The sequence below is a fragment of the Eutrigla gurnardus genome (assembly GCF_963514095.1).
Source record: "Eutrigla gurnardus genome assembly, chromosome: 8".
Taxonomy (NCBI): domain Eukaryota; kingdom Metazoa; phylum Chordata; class Actinopteri; order Perciformes; family Triglidae; genus Eutrigla; species Eutrigla gurnardus.
In genome coordinates this window covers 12,544,141-12,561,239 of record NC_139922.1, presented here as the reverse complement: position 1 = coordinate 12,561,239, position 17,099 = coordinate 12,544,141, and the positions used below count along the sequence as shown (strand labels likewise).

Below are 17,099 nucleotides of genomic sequence, written 5' to 3'. Positions count from 1 at the left end.
CTCGCTTGAAATGCCCTTTGTGTTTATACATTTACATAACATTTAGGTCATTTAGCAGACGCTTTTGTCCAAAGCGACTTACAATAAGTACATTTGTCAAAAGAAGGAAACAAGGAAACCACAACGTATCATTGCCGATAAAGTAAGAGCTAAAAATAGAACAAGTGTTAGATCAACATAACATTAAAATTAAACGAGCACAGCTAATTTCATTTCCTAATTTGTCCTTGAGAGGAAGAGAATACAGACACTATGAACAGAACATTAAAAAACACTTCTTTTAAAGAAATATAATAAAAATATATCTTATTGTTATTATACACACACCTCCCAAAAAAACCCTGTTACATGTACAGAACAGACCGACATAGTGATATTACAGTATCACTAATCAGGATGGAAACAATTCTATACATGAAGAATTATACAAAAGTGGCACTTAATGGCACTGTGGGGTATTTCCATAAAGTACGACGGTCTTCAAGTGTTTTTTTTCCTGATATGAAATGAGTCTATATGATAAGAGACAAACCCATCCTTGTTAAACAGCAGGTACCAGGCAGCAGTGAAGGCCTTAGTCAGCCTCCAACAGGAAGTCGATGCTTTCCGGTGGCAGCGCCCAGTCACCCTGACTGAGCAGCATGTGCAGGTGAGCAGCGGTGGCTTTCCCCCTCTGGCGGTTTCTCCAGTAGCGCAGCATGGCGAACACTCGCTCCACGTGGAGGGAGTGGTCCTCCTCAAACTGTTCCAGTTTCACAGAGGGGACGTCCAGAGCCAGTCTGCCGATCTCCCTCCAGGATCTGCCAATGACACGAGCCACAGTCATCAGCTGCTTCTCCGTCACGAACCCAGAGCCTGTGTGATGAGAGGCAGCAGATAAAGTAGGGGAAGACCTCCACAATGTGTATAAGGGAACAACAGGTCGTGGTGTGGTGTGACCCACCTGTGTTGCAGATCTGTTTGGATGGAACGGTCTCTTGGAAGTCAGGAGTCCCTTTTCTCTTACTCGATGTTTCGCTTATCCCTTGTAAAGACAAGACTGTTATATTTAACATCCTTCTGATGAGACATTACTGAGCAGACGTCCTCCTACCTGAAGACTGCATGTTCACTTGCGGATCCTTAATGAAGCGAAGCAGTGGGAAGGTTTCCTGCAGGGCCTGGTCCTTCAGCAGTCCCAGCAGGCCCCGTGCTGCGTCAGGACCTCTCTGGATGATGTGATCCAGCAGGTCTGTCACCTTCTCACTGGGCACACGGCAAGATTTCACCCGCTGGTAGCCGTGAACAGACAGCAGACAGCGAGAGTCTGCATGCTGCAGGACAAAGTCGGCATCCGCACTTAGAATTTCTATCAGCTTGGCCTTCTGTCTCCTGAGCAGCTGGGTCTCTGCGCCTGGTTCCTCAGCCATGACCGAATGTCACTAAAGTAAGAAAATAGAGCGATGATGGATTACTTTAACGCAAGCACAGATCAAATCTAAAATATTTGGAAAAGAAAGTATAGAATCCGTTGTGGCAGTATAACAAAACTCAGTTATTTTAAATTCTGATAATGAGCATGAATTTTTGCCCATTAATGTCAATTTTCCGCTGATTATGAGATGCACACTATGTGAATCTTGGGCTATCATGGCTTACATCTGATACGAGGTTATTATGACCCAGTTTATAATACAGCTGATGGGGTTGAAATCTGTGAAAGATTTAGCAAATTACAGTAAATGTGGCTTAAATATGTGGATGTCTATTAACACAATCACTGAGTGTTTGTGAAAGTGCATCATGAAGAATGTCTTAAAAATATATAATAGTTATATTATTGTCTATTAACGTGAAAGTAAAGAATGTTTATTTATAAGGAGAGCTCAAATATACAATACAATATTCTAAGGAAAACACTTTATTTAAAACATTTTTTTTTATTTGAGCAAAATGTTGGTTCAATTCCGAAACTAGGCTACATTAAAGCAGCATGTATGTGTCAGCAGCAGTCCAACGCTGTATATCTGTCTGGACTTCCTGGTTTCAGCCTGCGCTCCAGATGCGCTTCACACTCGTCGCGCTCTTACACTAATCACGGCTTTATGTAACAAAAACAAATCTATCCCCATAAGACTCTTACCATGTTGTAACAGCTGCTGTATAGAATGAATTACGATTAAACACAACAGGGTTTTGCAGACAGACGGGAGGCAGTTGCTCTGTTTACATGATGCGGATCACATCCGTCTCCGACTCCCGCCGCTTCTTTTCTTCTTTGTCTTTTTTCCTGCAGCCTCGTTCATAACAATGCAGCGGTGTTACCGCCAGCATTTCATTCCTGCGTGCTTCCATCCGGTGGATGGATGACTTCACTGCAGTAAACCGCCGTTAGTGTGAGGATTTGGTGCCACCTGGTGGAATTGGCTAGACATTACACTTGGTAGTGAGAGTAGCGCGCCAATTTATTTTATTTCAGGGTAAATAAACAGAACAGACGGTCTGTGTGAGTTTTTCGTTCATCACCGATTAATAACCATTTGAATGGAACAAATGAGGCAATCAAATAAGTTGAAACAGCTTTACACAATATATCTATCCATCCATCCATCCATTTTCTACCGCTTATCCTGTATTTTAGGGTCACGGGGGGGGGGGGCGAAGTTTACACAATATATGCAAAAGCAAAATAAGTCCATCTATGATTTGTGAATTAAATATGCAGGATATAGGTATGTGTACTATATGTAATATACAAAATCCATACAGTAATAAGTACAATAATAGAAAAAAATAATACGCCAGTATAGCAGATAATATGCTATACTGTAGTATAGCTATAAAATGTTGTTACAGTGATATAAGTATTGTAATGCAATGTAAAATTAAAGTATAGCTATGTTTCTACTCTTGAAGCAATAACAACATTGCTGAAATCCTGAATTCCTGATCGAGGAGGCAAACTGTTGTTAGACAACAACAACACTCAAACATTAATGCTGACCTCCAGAAACGTGGACGTGGAACGCTGTGAAAACAGGGATAAATATTTGATTTATTTGTCTGACCATAAAAGATTCACATTATGAACACCAAAACAAAGGTAGTACACCTGAGTGTGGTGCATCATAACCTCCCAAAGCCTCTGACTGTAACTGGACAACAATAATCAGCCGTCACTGGTCCCACGTCTGCTTTGCCTGTTTACTCAGCTTCGGCTGTGGGGAATGACGAATCAATATCTTATTCCTGGACAGATATTTGCTTTGTGTGAGTGGAAAAGCCTCCCGAGCCCATTTCATCCACACACAGTATACACTCTGAGTCACTGTGTGTATTAGCTGTCTGAATAAATCCACTTTTCTCTCTGCCTACAGTGGGTGGAAAGAGTGGAGAGAACCATCATTTATTCTCATTGTTTATCCGTACCACCCAGGTGAGACTGCTGTGTAAGAGAGGGGCGCGCAATTCATCTACCTTTATGTACTTCTAACGACTTTATTATGCCGTAAATTTGCATTATGTTCAGCCCTGATCTTGAGAAGATACATTGCGGAGGCTTACACTGAGCAGAAAGGCAGTGATCTACTGATCTGAGGAAAAATATACGCATGCTGACACTCTGGTGAGCTTTCGACTCCAAATGCTGTACAATGTGAAATGTGCACTTAGTCATTAAATCACTGCAGCATCAAGTGGAGCACATTCTGCACACAGGGATATGAAAACGTCCTCACTCTGCCGCTGATCGAGCGCAATACCACTCACACACCCTTGTGCTTTTTTTTTCAGGCCCCATCGCACTCTCTGTCAAGTGGTAAACTCCATTTGTATGTGCGTGCTAGTGGTGGATGGTATAATAGGCTGGACACAGTGCTGAGGGAGAATAATGCTGTTTCCTTATGAGTGGCTCCGGCTCCATTCTACAGACCTCTGCACCTGGAAAATTGGGATTTTTTGCGGATGTGTGTTTATTAATGCATGTATACAATTCAAGAGCGAGCCAGCACAGCACCTTCCACGCCTTAACAGACAGATGTGATTTAAGTGGAATGTATCAGACAAGGGACGTCGCCCTTACTGATGGCGATGGAGTCGGTTTGTGTATCAGACACTACTTTACTGGAATATGGGCTTTTATATTTGTACAAAGAAACAAACATGCACATAAATGGAGCTCTTATACAAGAAAAGCGGTGGTAAGAACGCTCTCTTCTGAATAATCATCCACTTCACAAATAGCTTCAGATGCAACTCCTTTGTTACATTTTCCTTGAAATGCAGACTTGAGCCAACAGTCAGAACGATTCTGCATAAAAGCTCTCTCAGAGCTGTGTGGTTTTATGCAACGAAACAGGGTCCATATATATATATATATATATATATATATATATATAGACTCTCAGCTGAATGTGCGGTCCGTATTTGCTGTCTCCGACTGTAGGCGTGAACCCTCGGCTCGCAGGGTCAATGGAGCAGCAGCGTGGGGACAGCCATGCATCTGAGTGACTCGGACACATCTGTTTGTTTAAGATGCATTATATATGAAACACCAGAGTGAAAGGAGGAAAGAGCATGGAAACAGGGCAGCAGAACAGAGGGAGAGGCAGACACTGTCAGGGGACAGATACTGGGAGGGCAGTAGAGAGGACACACTGTATAGTATATGGAAAACTTCAGTTACCTGCAAAATATAAGAAGGAAATAATACGAGCAATGTACAGAAAGGTAGGTTGAAAGAGATGTCGGTAAGGTCCAGATGTGTGGTTATAATGTGGTATAGAGGCCGGATGTCCAGCCATTATCATTCAGCGTGTCACGGACATTCTCTCACATTCAATATACATGAAGCTGTTGTTCATTATGGGAAGAAGACAGTTTGCGGAGGACTTATGGGTAGAGCCTGCAATGTAATTGATGGGTCCATTAAAGCTGATAGAAGTGTAAATAATTTAACGGTGTGTGTGTGTGTGTGTGTGTGTGTGTGTGTGTGTGTGCGTGTGTGTGTGTGTGTGTGCTCCTCAGCATCCTTACTTTAGAGAGGAAGCTGAGAAATGGCAAACATAAAGGCATTTTCCTTCCTTTAAGACTAACGATTGGAAAAGACAGTGAGTCTGAGTGACAGACACATTCTCAGAGACTAAAGAGGAGCTGCTGGAGAAGATGGATGTATACAGGAGGAAGGGAGTGTGTGTGTGTGTGTGTGTGTGTGTGTGTGTGTGTGTGTGTGTGTGTGTGTGTGTGTGTGTGTGTGTGTGTGTGTGTGTGTGTGTGTGTGTGTGTGTGTGTGCCAGAGAGAGACTGTGAGATCATCACGGTTGAAGTCACTGGACTCAGCGAGAGGAAGGCGTCAGCTGATGTCAGCATGTCATACCTGCTGTAATTAAATGGAGTCACCAGTCTGTGTTGTGTTGGGACTCTTCCAGGATTCGTCAACCATTCAGATCTGCACAGGAAACTGGCGTCGTCACACCAAATGCACCCGCCCCTAGAGGGAGCTCTTACCATTCTAAAGCATCATTTGATGCAGCCGGCTCCCTCACTCAGCTCCCTGTTGAAGCAGAGCTTTTGGATCATTTCAGCCATGAAGCTTAGACCTGCCTCTCCCCCACAGCATCTCTGGTTTTGGACATGAGACAACGCATTTAAATATGTCAAAAGAGGGCGAGCCAGGTTGCCCTGAGCTACCGGAAAATAAACCCAGCTGCAAAATGAACCCACATGGTGCTGGCTTTGGAGTTTGGTCTGGACTGTTCTAAGTCCTCGGTTTCCTCAGGAATCAGGAAGTGTAGAGTGTTTTCCGATGACATCACACCTGACATCTTCTAATGCCTTTAGGCTCCTTGTGGATTTGAAGCAACATGAACAACAACACTGTTTTAAACAGGACTTCTACTCAAACCAATGGGCATCGTTCTTAGAGATGAACCAGATATACATCCTTACATCCTCACTACGTCACACAAACACCTGAGTCTGTATTGTGAATGGTTGTGTTGCATGCTTGATGTTCGTTTATCTGTGAGAAGGAAACATTTCCAAGTTGTGCCTTCTATGTTTAAACTATTTGATATGATCTAATGCAGAGGTTTTTAACATTTTCAGGCCTAGGACCCCTTGGCTGATAGTGGAGCTATTTAAAACTGTGTTCCTTATTAAAGTGGGCCAATAATAACGTGTAGTGCAGCCAATAGTGGCAGGTATAACAGTACTTTGTAATGATGTATACAATGCTAAGCCATTAAAATAATAATTGTTGACAGATTCATATTGTAGTTCTATTTTGGAATTTCTACATCACAATTTCACTGCATAATATTAAACAAACAGGAAGATTTATATTTGCTTAATATAGGTTGTTTTCATGTTAAGGTGTATTTTTGGACACATTAACATTTTTGGAAGAAAAAACGTTTGGGATCAAATCATTTCGGGGACCCACTGCAGTAACTCTGCGGACCCCCCAGGGGTCCCGGACCACTTGTTGAAGATCTCTGAACTAATGTGCATTTTTCATAGCAGAGAGCATGTGTCACACCAACGTTTCAATGTATGAGTGTTTCGTTGATCACTGTAGAGAATTGTGGAGAGAGAGGTCTGCAGTACTGTATTGCACACAGTCATATAATGCCGTGCCCCTATTTCTAGCTCTATAGTCATGAAAATATGACTAAATACTAAAGTGGTGGAGGTTGTTTTATCCATACATATTATATACAACACAGACATGTTCATGTACACTCCACACATAAAGCTCTCATCTACATACACATACTTATCGGATTTGGAAATATATTTTGGACTCCAATAAAAAAAGTTCACAAAAGTATTCATTCTATTTGTAGATTTAATGTTCTCATAAAAACGATGTTCCCAAACAAAGACAATAGAAAGGAATTATGACTGAACCAACCGCTTGCATCGCCTTCAGCTTTCCTCTTGTTCCATCAACTGACTATACCGATACTTCTCGAGGACTTCAATTATCCCCAGTGTTCCCCATCAACTGTAACCCTGCGAACGCCATTGATCTGATCGATATAGGAAAAGCAGCGCTGTTTGTGATCAAGTCAAATCCCACGCTGTTACTTTCTTTGGCGTCGTAAAAACGATACGACCAAGCAAATTGTCTCTCATTCTTTCCAGTCAGCTCCCACGACCATTACCTGCAGACATTCATTCCTGCTGCACTCACCACATCCTAATAACCCTATTAGTGCTGGAAACAGCTCATTCTGACTGGGTTAAAGAAGTCTGCTGGATGCCTCCTTGTTGTGCTTCTCCCTTCTGCTTTATAACAAGCCATTGAAGCTCTGAGAGACAGCGGAGATGACTTCCAGTGATTTACGTATGTGTGAGTGTTTACGCGTTACATCCAAGGCTTCCAGGTGGCGTCTCTGTCTCTGTGATTTTAAGTGTTTATGACAGCCGTCACTCTCTCCTCCTGTGTTTTCACGGCATATTGGTGCAAACGTGTGTATTTGTGCCTGTGTGTGTGTGTGTATAATAAATGGTGGTAGTCGGATATGGCAGTGACTCACATTTGAGTGTTGCATCATAGTCAACATCCCCAGTGGGAGGAAGTCTCCTTACCGAGTCAATAGGGGGAGAGAAAAAAAAGCTTTGCTTGGAAGAAAAAGAGAGCTGTAAGATAATATTTCAGATCAGTATTTTATTCATCATTGTCTCTATATGTATTTCTAATGAATATTGCTTTTTGACAAAGGATGCCTGTGAAGTAGCTTTGGTTCTTTAAAGCAACTCTTCTTGGGTTACTTTCACTTATTCCAATGGTAAGGAAGTTATATACAGTTATACGTAAAGAATAAATCCATGACTAAGGAAAGTAGTTCAACAGTGATGTGTCATGAGTGAAAGATGCAGGTACATGTCAGACTGACTGGACTGTAGCCACGGTGAGTGTGTTTTCTTAACATAGCGCAACAAGCAGGATGGTTCCCTGCTTGGATATGTTTAAGAAACACAGTAAACAAATAATGACTAAATTCTACTTTCTACTTTGGCAGTTGCGATGTCTCTGGCATGTGAGTGCGAGTTTCCCTCTACCACAGATATCTCACTGAAAGACTGTATCCCTGCCGGCTGCTAGATCCAGAGCAAATGCTATAGCCGGACAATCGCTTAGTGTCTGGCTGTGCAGCCCACAGATTGCACTATTCCTCCACTGGCCGCGGAAATGGGGTATTATGCAATCAATGAGTGGCCTACCTCAAGTCATTAAGATGCCCTCACTCAGCAAAACTGGCACATCTGCAAGAGCTGATCAGCCGCGGCCCTGTGGTTGGTGGAGGGATGATAACTGCGGGCTAATTAAAAAGCCATTCATTGGAGTGAAAGGCCAATTAAAGGCCTAATATTTGATAAGGCTCTCAGTTCACTCAGCAGCAGGCCCACCTGGGAAGTATTTATTAAATGTTAATGGAGACTGTAATTAATATCCAGGGCGGATTAATGTGCAACTGAATATCATTCATATTCAGGGGGAGGGGAGGGGGGGGAGGGAGTATAAATGAGAGACAGACAGGGAACTCAGCATTTTGCTCTGGTATGTTGAAGTGAACATGAGGCCGTTGTGCAGGTTTGTCATCAATCCAGAGCACTGCTGCCCTGGAGCATGATGAGTCCTTCTTCAAAACCTAAAGAAGAAAGATAGCAGAAATATACAGATTCCGTGGCGCAGTTCATATTTTCTAAATTCCAGTCGGATAATTGGGGTCTTGTGTCTCTGTGTATTGATATTCACACTGATGCGGCAGGCGGATAGAGTGCATTTTTGTTTTTTAGCTTATATGTATGTGTGTATTTTCTGAATTGAAAGTATTCTACATTATATTATTTACTGAATACTGAGCATGCGACAACTAGAGCAGGAACTATAATGCAAAAGGCACCATGTTATAGCAAACATGCTAAAATCATGCTTTGTCATGAAGGCTTATGCAGAGCACATTTCATACACAAAGTCAAAGTGCTATACATAAAGCATATATTTGACAATTCATGCATTAACATATTTTTTTTAAACTGTAGAAATACAATAGATTTAAAAGAGTCAGGATTATATCTTCAAAAACATCTTGAAATTACTTCTGGAAAGGTCGTTTTAACCTTCTACTTATCAAATAAAAAATTAAGAAAAGGTATTCATTTAATTGATCTTAAAGCCCCTAAGTTTTCAGAACTGAACTCACATTGCACATTGACTAGTAGAAGTATTTGGACTCATGTGTGGCCCTCTGCTGCTATAAGTCCCTGCCTGCTTGTGTTCTGTTAGAGTGGCTGTTCTTGCTTCTGTCCCTCAGACGCTGGCCTCTATAAAGTGTGCGGTCACTGAGCAGCACCGGGCTTGGGAGGGACACTCACCGTGTTCCTCGGCCTCTCCACAACAGAGGACAGGCCAGGTTGAACTAGATAACAAAATGATTTCCCCCTAGAACCGGCCTCTCGCTCCCCTTTTCCTCTCACAAATAGCATTGTTAGTCTGACGGCGATGATGGGATTTCTTTCCTTTGCCGTCCCGTTGTGGTGAGCTGTTGGTTTCCCTTTTGACCTTGTTTACATCCCTTCCACAAGCCATTAGGAACTGTGTAGTGTGTCTTCATTACAGGTGGCTGCTCTATTAGCTAAGACTAATAGACATGGTCGCAGAGGAAGGATATGCCAATAGCACTAAATATGCTAAAGGTAACGATCCATTGGATTGGTGGCGGGATTAAGGTTACGACTAAAGGTTGAGGTTACAGAGATACGATCTAACACTGATGAAGAGGGAAAGAAATTGGTGGTTAGTGACTCCTATCGACAGCCAAGTGTCGCATATCGGTGTCCGCTGTTCACCAAAGGCAAAAAGGAGGTTAGCCTATGATGCGGTGACCACATCGAAGGGCATCGCTCTCTAATCCGGCTGTTCATTTATTGCGATTTTGACGTTGCACATACGAGTGCGTACTTCCATGTGTGTGTTGTTTTCCGTCTGCATCTTATGCCGGACGAAGCTGGCAGGATACACTGTGTGGGGCGAGAACTGACATCAACACTATGAATAATACACATCCCTCTACCTGTGTTATTTAAATGCTTCATCAATAATAAAGATGCACCGGTGCACCTTCATATTAGTTGCACACGGTTATCAGTGTGTGTGTGTGTGTGCATTCAAAAGGATTTATTTACAGAAAAACTGATTAAAACCAGTCTGCGTCACCAGATCCAGGCTGCATATCCCACACAACATTCTCCTCCCCTTCCGCTTCCTGTGATGTGTATCGTGGCGAGGGCATCGCCGCCGCATCCTGCCGCCGTAGACAACTGTGATTGGTTTGAAGAAATACAAATGAGCCAGAGCAGTTTTTCCCCCCTATGCAGGAATGATAATGATAACCTTTCTTTCGTGCTGACGCAGCACTGTGCAGGTCTGGCTATGCGACATTATTACAAAAATGAAAAAAATGACATTGTTTGATAGATAAATAACTAAATTAGAAGGCAATTAGCTGTTTTATTGCCTTTTATCAATCCTTCAAATGTCATTGTGTTTACTGCAAGTCTGCAAACAACAGACTCAGCAGCAAACCAAGCGGACTATTATATGCCTCCATGTGAGGAGGGTCCCCATAGTAAATAATGATTGTTTCACTAATACATCTGTGTGTGTGTGTGTGTGTGTGTGTGTGTGTGTGTGAGAGAGAGAGGTTTATTGGTCAATAAAATACAGGCCTGAGCCTGAATGTAAATGTGTGGTTTCTGTGGTCAGTTAGTTGTATGTGCATGAGTGTGTGTAGCAGTATTAAGACGACACTATCCAGTAAATCAGTCGGACGCCGCAGATAAAGTACTGTGTTGAAACTCCACCGTAGTGGAGCTGCAGGGCTGAGAGGGATGGGTGGGGGTGGGGGAGGGACGCTATAACGTGAGAAAAGGAGGGAGGCTGAATGAGAGGAAATCATCAGGAAACGGCTGTTGAACGGCGCTCAGATCAATACTAATAACCACACACAGAGAATGACTTCCTCTCATCCCTAATAACTCACACAGACGAGGAGGAGGAGGAGGAGAGATGGGAGGAGGAGGAGGAGGGGGAAGAAACGAGAATATGGAGGCCGTTAAAGGAGAGAGGGAGGAAAGGAAAAATGAGCGTGGAGTTCAAATTTGTCTGTTTTGCAATCTCTGTTGGTCTCGGGCTTTCTCGTTCTCTTCCCTTCTGTTTAATAAGAAGGCAGGGTGAACAGACGGCCATGTTGGAGGTGCCACTTTATCACCGTGGAAACGCTGTGCCATCCCATCTCTTCCTCCAGCAGCCCTCACCAAGCTCGAAAGAGCTGCAGTCATATTGGGAGGATGTGTGTGTGTGTGTGTGTGTGTGTGTGTACGTGGAATTAGATTTTTCTAAAAGCATCTCTCAATAAGAGGCTGCTGAATGTGTTTGCCCTAATGGCCTGCCATTTTATATTTCTTTAATGAAGTTACAGAAGAAGAGAAAATGGTCAACCCCGGCGTGCTCCTCTCGGCGCTCGCACACGCACGCCATGCTCCATTTCCTTTCTAAGCTGAAGTGCAGATATTCACCTCGGCTAATTCTGTGTGCCAGAGAGAAACTGAAGCTGCATAATGCTTACCTCCTCACACCTCGGCTTCCTGTGTGTGTGTGTGTGTGTCAGCCCGAACTTACCAACGCTGTATCAAAGCATAATAATGTGATCCCAGCTTACTTTAGAGTGACAATCCCGTTTCACCCAGGCTTCACAGCTTTTGGGGGAAATTTCAACACCTTGCTCAAACTCAAACATATCCACACTCTGTTGAGTTGAAGCGTCCCCACGAGAGTGTGCTTACGAGAGATAGAGAGGCAGAATAAAGCGTGGGTTTGTCTGATGTCAGATGAGAAAAACTATATACACACACGCACATATTTTAACGTCGCACATCGCCCGACAAGTGGAACAAGTAATCCAGTTTCTTCTTTTTGGTGCCAAATATGAGAAGCAAAGGCAGCAGCTGTGTCCGAAGCACATTCCTACATCGGGATGCTGCCTGGTTGTTTGAGGAACCTCTTCAGATCATTTTCAACGCAGTGTGTGTGTGTGTGTGTGTGTGTGACGGCTCAGTGTCTGTCGCTACATGTCGTTTCATGGTGGTACTCCAGTGCAGATGGTCCCCCCTAAAGCCCCTGCCAGGAGTTTGCTGCCCACAGCCTCCACTATATGACATATTGCCTGTAATATTTTTCATGCATTACTTTTGTAGGTAATGACCCTGGGGTATGGGAAATAAATGATATGAATCTTCACTTAAAAAGCAATATGTTGCAATTAATTCAAGTGGTGGTTGTAGTGGTGTCTGTTCTGTAATCTGTTCAAAGAGAGCCTTGTACTCATCAACTAAACTTAAATGTGAAAGAAAAGGTTGGATGCTTTGAGGAATTCTGACCAAACCAGACCTCCCATTTTTTGCAGTATCTTTATTTGAAACACAATATAATTTGCAACAACAAAAAAGATGTGTTTAGGCGTCCCAGTTGTACTTTTAGTTACCGATGTGCAACTACACAGTTTCCCTGCACAGAAACAGGAAAGTTCACACAACTATGACTCAGGAAAGTTGTAATAAGGTTCACTTCTTCCAGGTAGGTAATTAAGAATTGAATGATAATGGTGCATATGACAAATCCCTGTTGACTTCATGACCATTTCACCGACACACATTTAGTTGTCATCAGAGCCTCTTAGATGTGTGCTGATCAATAGTCTACCCTTACCTCCTGAATATGGATTTTTCTCTAGGGCTATCTTCAGATGGTGCTACAGCTTATCAAAAAACAATGATACATATCACCATCGACCCATCCTAATCAATTATTTAATCCTAAAACCTAGGCATACCTGCATATTTTACGGGCACCTAATGGCCGTACTATTTCTGCCGTTTCTGTCCCTCCATCTCTCTCTGGGATATCGACTGAGCCGGAGCTAAGATATATAGCTATATATATGCTATTGAGTAGACAACGTCTGGCCAAAATGTTATTGACGTGAACAGTAAGTATTCATCAAAATTAATCCCACTGCTGATAAAAAAAAGTCTTCCATGGATCGCCATTCATGTTTACGGAAAAATATAATCAATGAAGATCATGTGAGGAGAAAATTAGATGTTTCTCTCTGCAGACGGTAAAGAGTGGAGGTGTCAAAATAATTCAAATAGAGTGTTAGTTGTTGTTTAATTTGTGGTCACACAAGTCAATATCACAGTAAAAGCAGCATTGCTGGCAGTCCAGCTGGTTCTGCTTGTTTTACATCAAACACACTGAGGGGATACAACATACAACACCCTATTCCCTTCATTGTTAATTAAAGTCGGACCCTAAATGTTTGGGGGAATGTGGCTAGCATTAATAGAGTTTAAAAATGATAACTATAGCCTATATTGTCCATTAACATCAGCCATTTGATAAGGATCTCTTTAATTTGTACAATGATGTTCTGTAGGAATGTTTTCTTGCTGATATCAGTCCAACGGCAACTGATGTGCAGGAGTAAAAACACAGACTGATCTCAGGGTTCGATGAGGTTTGTTTTCAATATACCAGCGCTAAAGGATACATGTTAAAGAGGAGCAGCTATCTGTTTTTCCTGGGTTAGGCTGCAGTTTTTAGCCTTTATAGTTGAGATGATGGCTGTTACAACAGCTTTGTAATGTCCTGTATAGTCAGGACATACATTCTCTTCTCCCTGTAAGCAGCTGCACCTCCATCACCAATCCGTCAAGCTCCTGGCGTTTGTGGATGACACCACCCTCATTGAGCTGATCTCTGGTGGAGATGAGACTCCCTACAGGTGGAAGATTGACCACCCGGTGATTTGGTGCAGTTAAAAAACAACTTGCAATGCTCTAAAGATAGAGATTGTGGATATTAGAAGGAACACAGCTCCATCCTTCCCCACCCTGTGTGACTCCCAGTGTGGAGTCCATCCGCTTCCACAATAATCAGCCAGGACTTCAAGTGGGAGCAGAACATCAGCTGCATCACCAAGAAGGCACAGCTAAGGATGTACTTCCTGCAATGATGGTGCACATCTACACCTCCACCACTGAGTCCATCCTCATCTCCTCCATCACCAGCACTGCAAGTATCACCCACTGTGCCGAGAAGGCAATCGGCTGCAACCTGCCGTCCCTTCAGGACGGGAGGAGGGGGCCACCCCTCTCACCCCGGACATATTTTCACTCCCCACCGGCAAGAGGCTGACGTCTGTCAGGACCAGAACCTCTCGCCACAACAACAGTTTTTCCCCGTCTGCAGCTGACCACATCAACAACAAGGCCCTGGACCCCCACTACCACACACACACACACAGTCATTTGCCTCCATGCGTTACAATAATGTCTTGGACATCTTGGACTATGTGTATATTGCGAAATTTTGCACAACAATTTTGCACAACCCCTGCTACATTTTTGCACACATTGTTCATAATTTATGATTATAATATGGCTATACTATACTTTTTTATTTCATGGTAATTATTCTGTGCATGTTCTTGACTGCTTTGACTTTGCTTGGTTCATTATTTTTAAATTATTGTGCGTGCATTACACCAAGGTAAATTCCTTGTATGTGAAAACCTCCTTGTCAGTAAACTCCTTTCTGATTCATTTCATGAAAACATTTTCTGGCTAAAATATGAAGTTACATGCATGTGGATTCTGGTGTTGAGACGTATTTATGATATGATGGAAAGTGTTTCTTTCTATGATCCTAGTTTTAATCATGTTTTTGTGAAGCATTTTTTAGATGTCAACGTCAGAGCTCTTAAAAGAAAATCCCAAATCTTAAAAAAAAATAAAAAATAAAATAAATCTCAGGGAGTCTGCGCAGTATCCGCAGTATCCCCCCCCCCCCCCGTTTTAACGAGGGTGCACGCTGCATGGTAAGTGTCGGTAACGCACCTTAACTGATTAAATGGAGAAGAAGAAGAAGAGTTTGTCCACGTAGCCCTGCGCGTGCCAGTTTGTTTAGCTAGCTAAAGTCATATAAACATCGCGCTAAAACAAACACTGGATAAGGTTTTCACCACGAAATTGCCAATGAAGGAAAGTTTTGAAGCCGAGGAGACAACACCCCCATAGCCAGTCTGCGCAAGAGAAAGGTGAAAAACAAACAAAAACATTTACTTGCGTGTCTGTCCTAACAACGTCATGTTTATGCCAATGAAAACCACAATGTAATGTGGCTGCTGGTCTGTTAATTCAAGGTCAGACTGGTGAAACTGCGGCCCAGATGACGCCACACAGGCGGATGAATACAACTCCACAAACTGTGAGTCGGTTTCATATGTTTCGTGTCCGTGTTGGCTGCCGTGCCGCTGCTGCTGGGCCTATTTAATGTGTCTGTGTATTTAATCTGCTGATGACGTCGTTGTTTCACGTTTGCTGAGTCACACTTGTATTTGTTATTGCGTGTCTGAGTTATTTTGGCTACGTTGCCATCAGTGAGTTCCTCTGCGTCACAGTTGGCCTCTTTGCATTTTGTTCTCTGTTAGACTTGCAGGGATTTCTGAGTTTCAGTAGACCACCACAGAGACATTGTTCTATTTTATTTATTCTAGTATGAGTACTAAAAGTATGACTTTTATATTTCCCCTTCTGATCTCTCTTACCTCATTAGATATGACACACACTCACATGTTTAAGGCATATTATGTGGACTACAGTGGGGTAATGTCACTAGAGCTCACTACATGAATACAGTCTCCTCTTTCACCACATTATACTGTAATAGAAACACATACTTGACATGAAATGACGTGACATGAAATGACGTGACATGAAAGTCTCGTGGATGGGCCAAGCAGGAGGTCGTTTATTGTGAGCCATGGCAGAAGATGGCTGAATGGAAGTCATTCTCTGAGCAATTTAATGGTTTTCTTTTATGGTGTGTCGTGCCATTTACCGACTGAGAGGCTGTGCTCATTGTTACCTGTTGAATGTGCAAGTTGCATTCAGCAGCTCATGAGTTATTGTGATTAGACCTTGACAACAGTCACACTGCTGCGTCCCGTTGTCATCGACAGAGCGGTTGTGTTCAGATGTTTGGATGTTTGACTTGTGTCGTCTACCCGGCCAACAGTAGATTGCTTGTGATTCTCTCTGTGACAGATTCATTGTACTTTTTGAAAACACACTGCACACAGGTGAAGTGGATAATATGGGACACAAAAGTGGATGTCAGTTAGTCTAAGTACTCTTAAGTACCCAGCATTTCAGGTTATGTGTGTGATGTGTGCTATTGAATAGGCCGTTTGCTGATCATTAGGCAACCCCTACACTGTAAAATGTTTCACTGTAAATTTACAGTAAATTACTGGCTACTGGTTGCATTACTTTTACAGTAATTTCACAGTAATTTATTATAAATATTTCACAGTAATTTACTGTGTCTGCATCAATTTCACAGTAAATTCTAAATTACAGTATCATATTGTGATTATTACAGTTAAATATGGTTAAATCCTGGTAAAATTTTACAGTGTATGGTCATCAGCGCTTTTACACGGTTAACGTTTTGACTTGTCATCGAAGGAAAAGCACAGGTGTCACCGACGCAATGGTTCCATTAATTATCCAAGCTAACCCCATTAACAAGCAGCGCCCTAAAACATGGTCACCTAAACGCAATACAGTCGTTACGAAAAAGGTCTACGTGGATATAAAATGTTATCATGAAGTGATTTTTTTAAAGCATATGCTATCTTTGTGCTTCTGTTTCACTTTTAATGTGATGGTGGAAATCTGTTTTTCAAGAGATTTTTATAGTAAACTAAATAATGTAAAAAGTCAGCAGGTGTGAACTCTTTGTAATTCAATCTAGCAAGACCAAATTGAAGATATAGCTGAATGGTGTGTGTGTGTGTGCGTGTGTGTGTGCGTGCATGTGCTCTCACTCACATGTGTGAAGTGGGTGTGGACGCGGGAACTAATGGTGACTTATTAACATCATAATTCAGCCAGGCAGGACAACTAATCACTGAGACCTCAGATAGACCAGCCACAGGGGGTGATGGATGAAGCCTGTGTGTATGTGTGTTTTTCTGTGTGTGTGT

The 17,099-nt window shown here is 42.5% G+C and overlaps 1 protein-coding gene and 1 long non-coding RNA gene across 2 annotated transcripts; one reads left to right on the top strand and one right to left on the bottom strand.

The window, feature by feature from the left end:
- Nucleotides 1-95: 95 nt before the first annotated feature.
- LOC311017352 (uncharacterized protein) lies at nt 96-2,252 on the bottom strand. Its single transcript, XM_084015613.1, has 4 exons — nt 2,123-2,252; nt 1,094-1,421; nt 944-1,024; nt 96-855 (listed from the first exon to the last, which is right to left on the bottom strand). The coding sequence occupies exons 2-4, from the start codon at nt 1,407-1,409 to the stop codon at nt 575-577; spliced, it is 678 nt and encodes a 225-aa protein (XP_083871739.1). The 5' UTR covers nt 1,410-1,421; nt 2,123-2,252; the 3' UTR covers nt 96-574.
- A 1,044-nt stretch (nt 2,253-3,296) lies between these two features.
- On the top strand, nt 3,297-3,879 carry LOC311017290. Its single transcript, XR_014597618.1, has 3 exons — nt 3,297-3,415; nt 3,509-3,604; nt 3,772-3,879. It is a non-coding gene; the product is annotated as an uncharacterized lncRNA (long non-coding RNA).
- The last annotated feature ends 13,220 nt before the right edge of the window (nt 3,880-17,099 follow it).

What these genes read in the sequence shown, in the direction of transcription:
- LOC311017352 (XM_084015613.1), bottom strand. Translation starts at nt 1,409, where the DNA reads ATGGCTGAGGAACCAGGCGCAGAGACCCAGCTGCTCAGGAGACAGAAG. An exon ending in AGTGAACATGCAGTCTTCAG is followed by an intron (nt 1,025 to 1,093) that starts GTAGGAGGACGT and finishes TGTCTTTACAAG; the next exon opens with GGATAAGCGAAACATCGAGT. An exon ending in CAAACAGATCTGCAACACAG is followed by an intron (nt 856 to 943) that starts GTGGGTCACACC and finishes CTCATCACACAG; the next exon opens with GCTCTGGGTTCGTGACGGAG.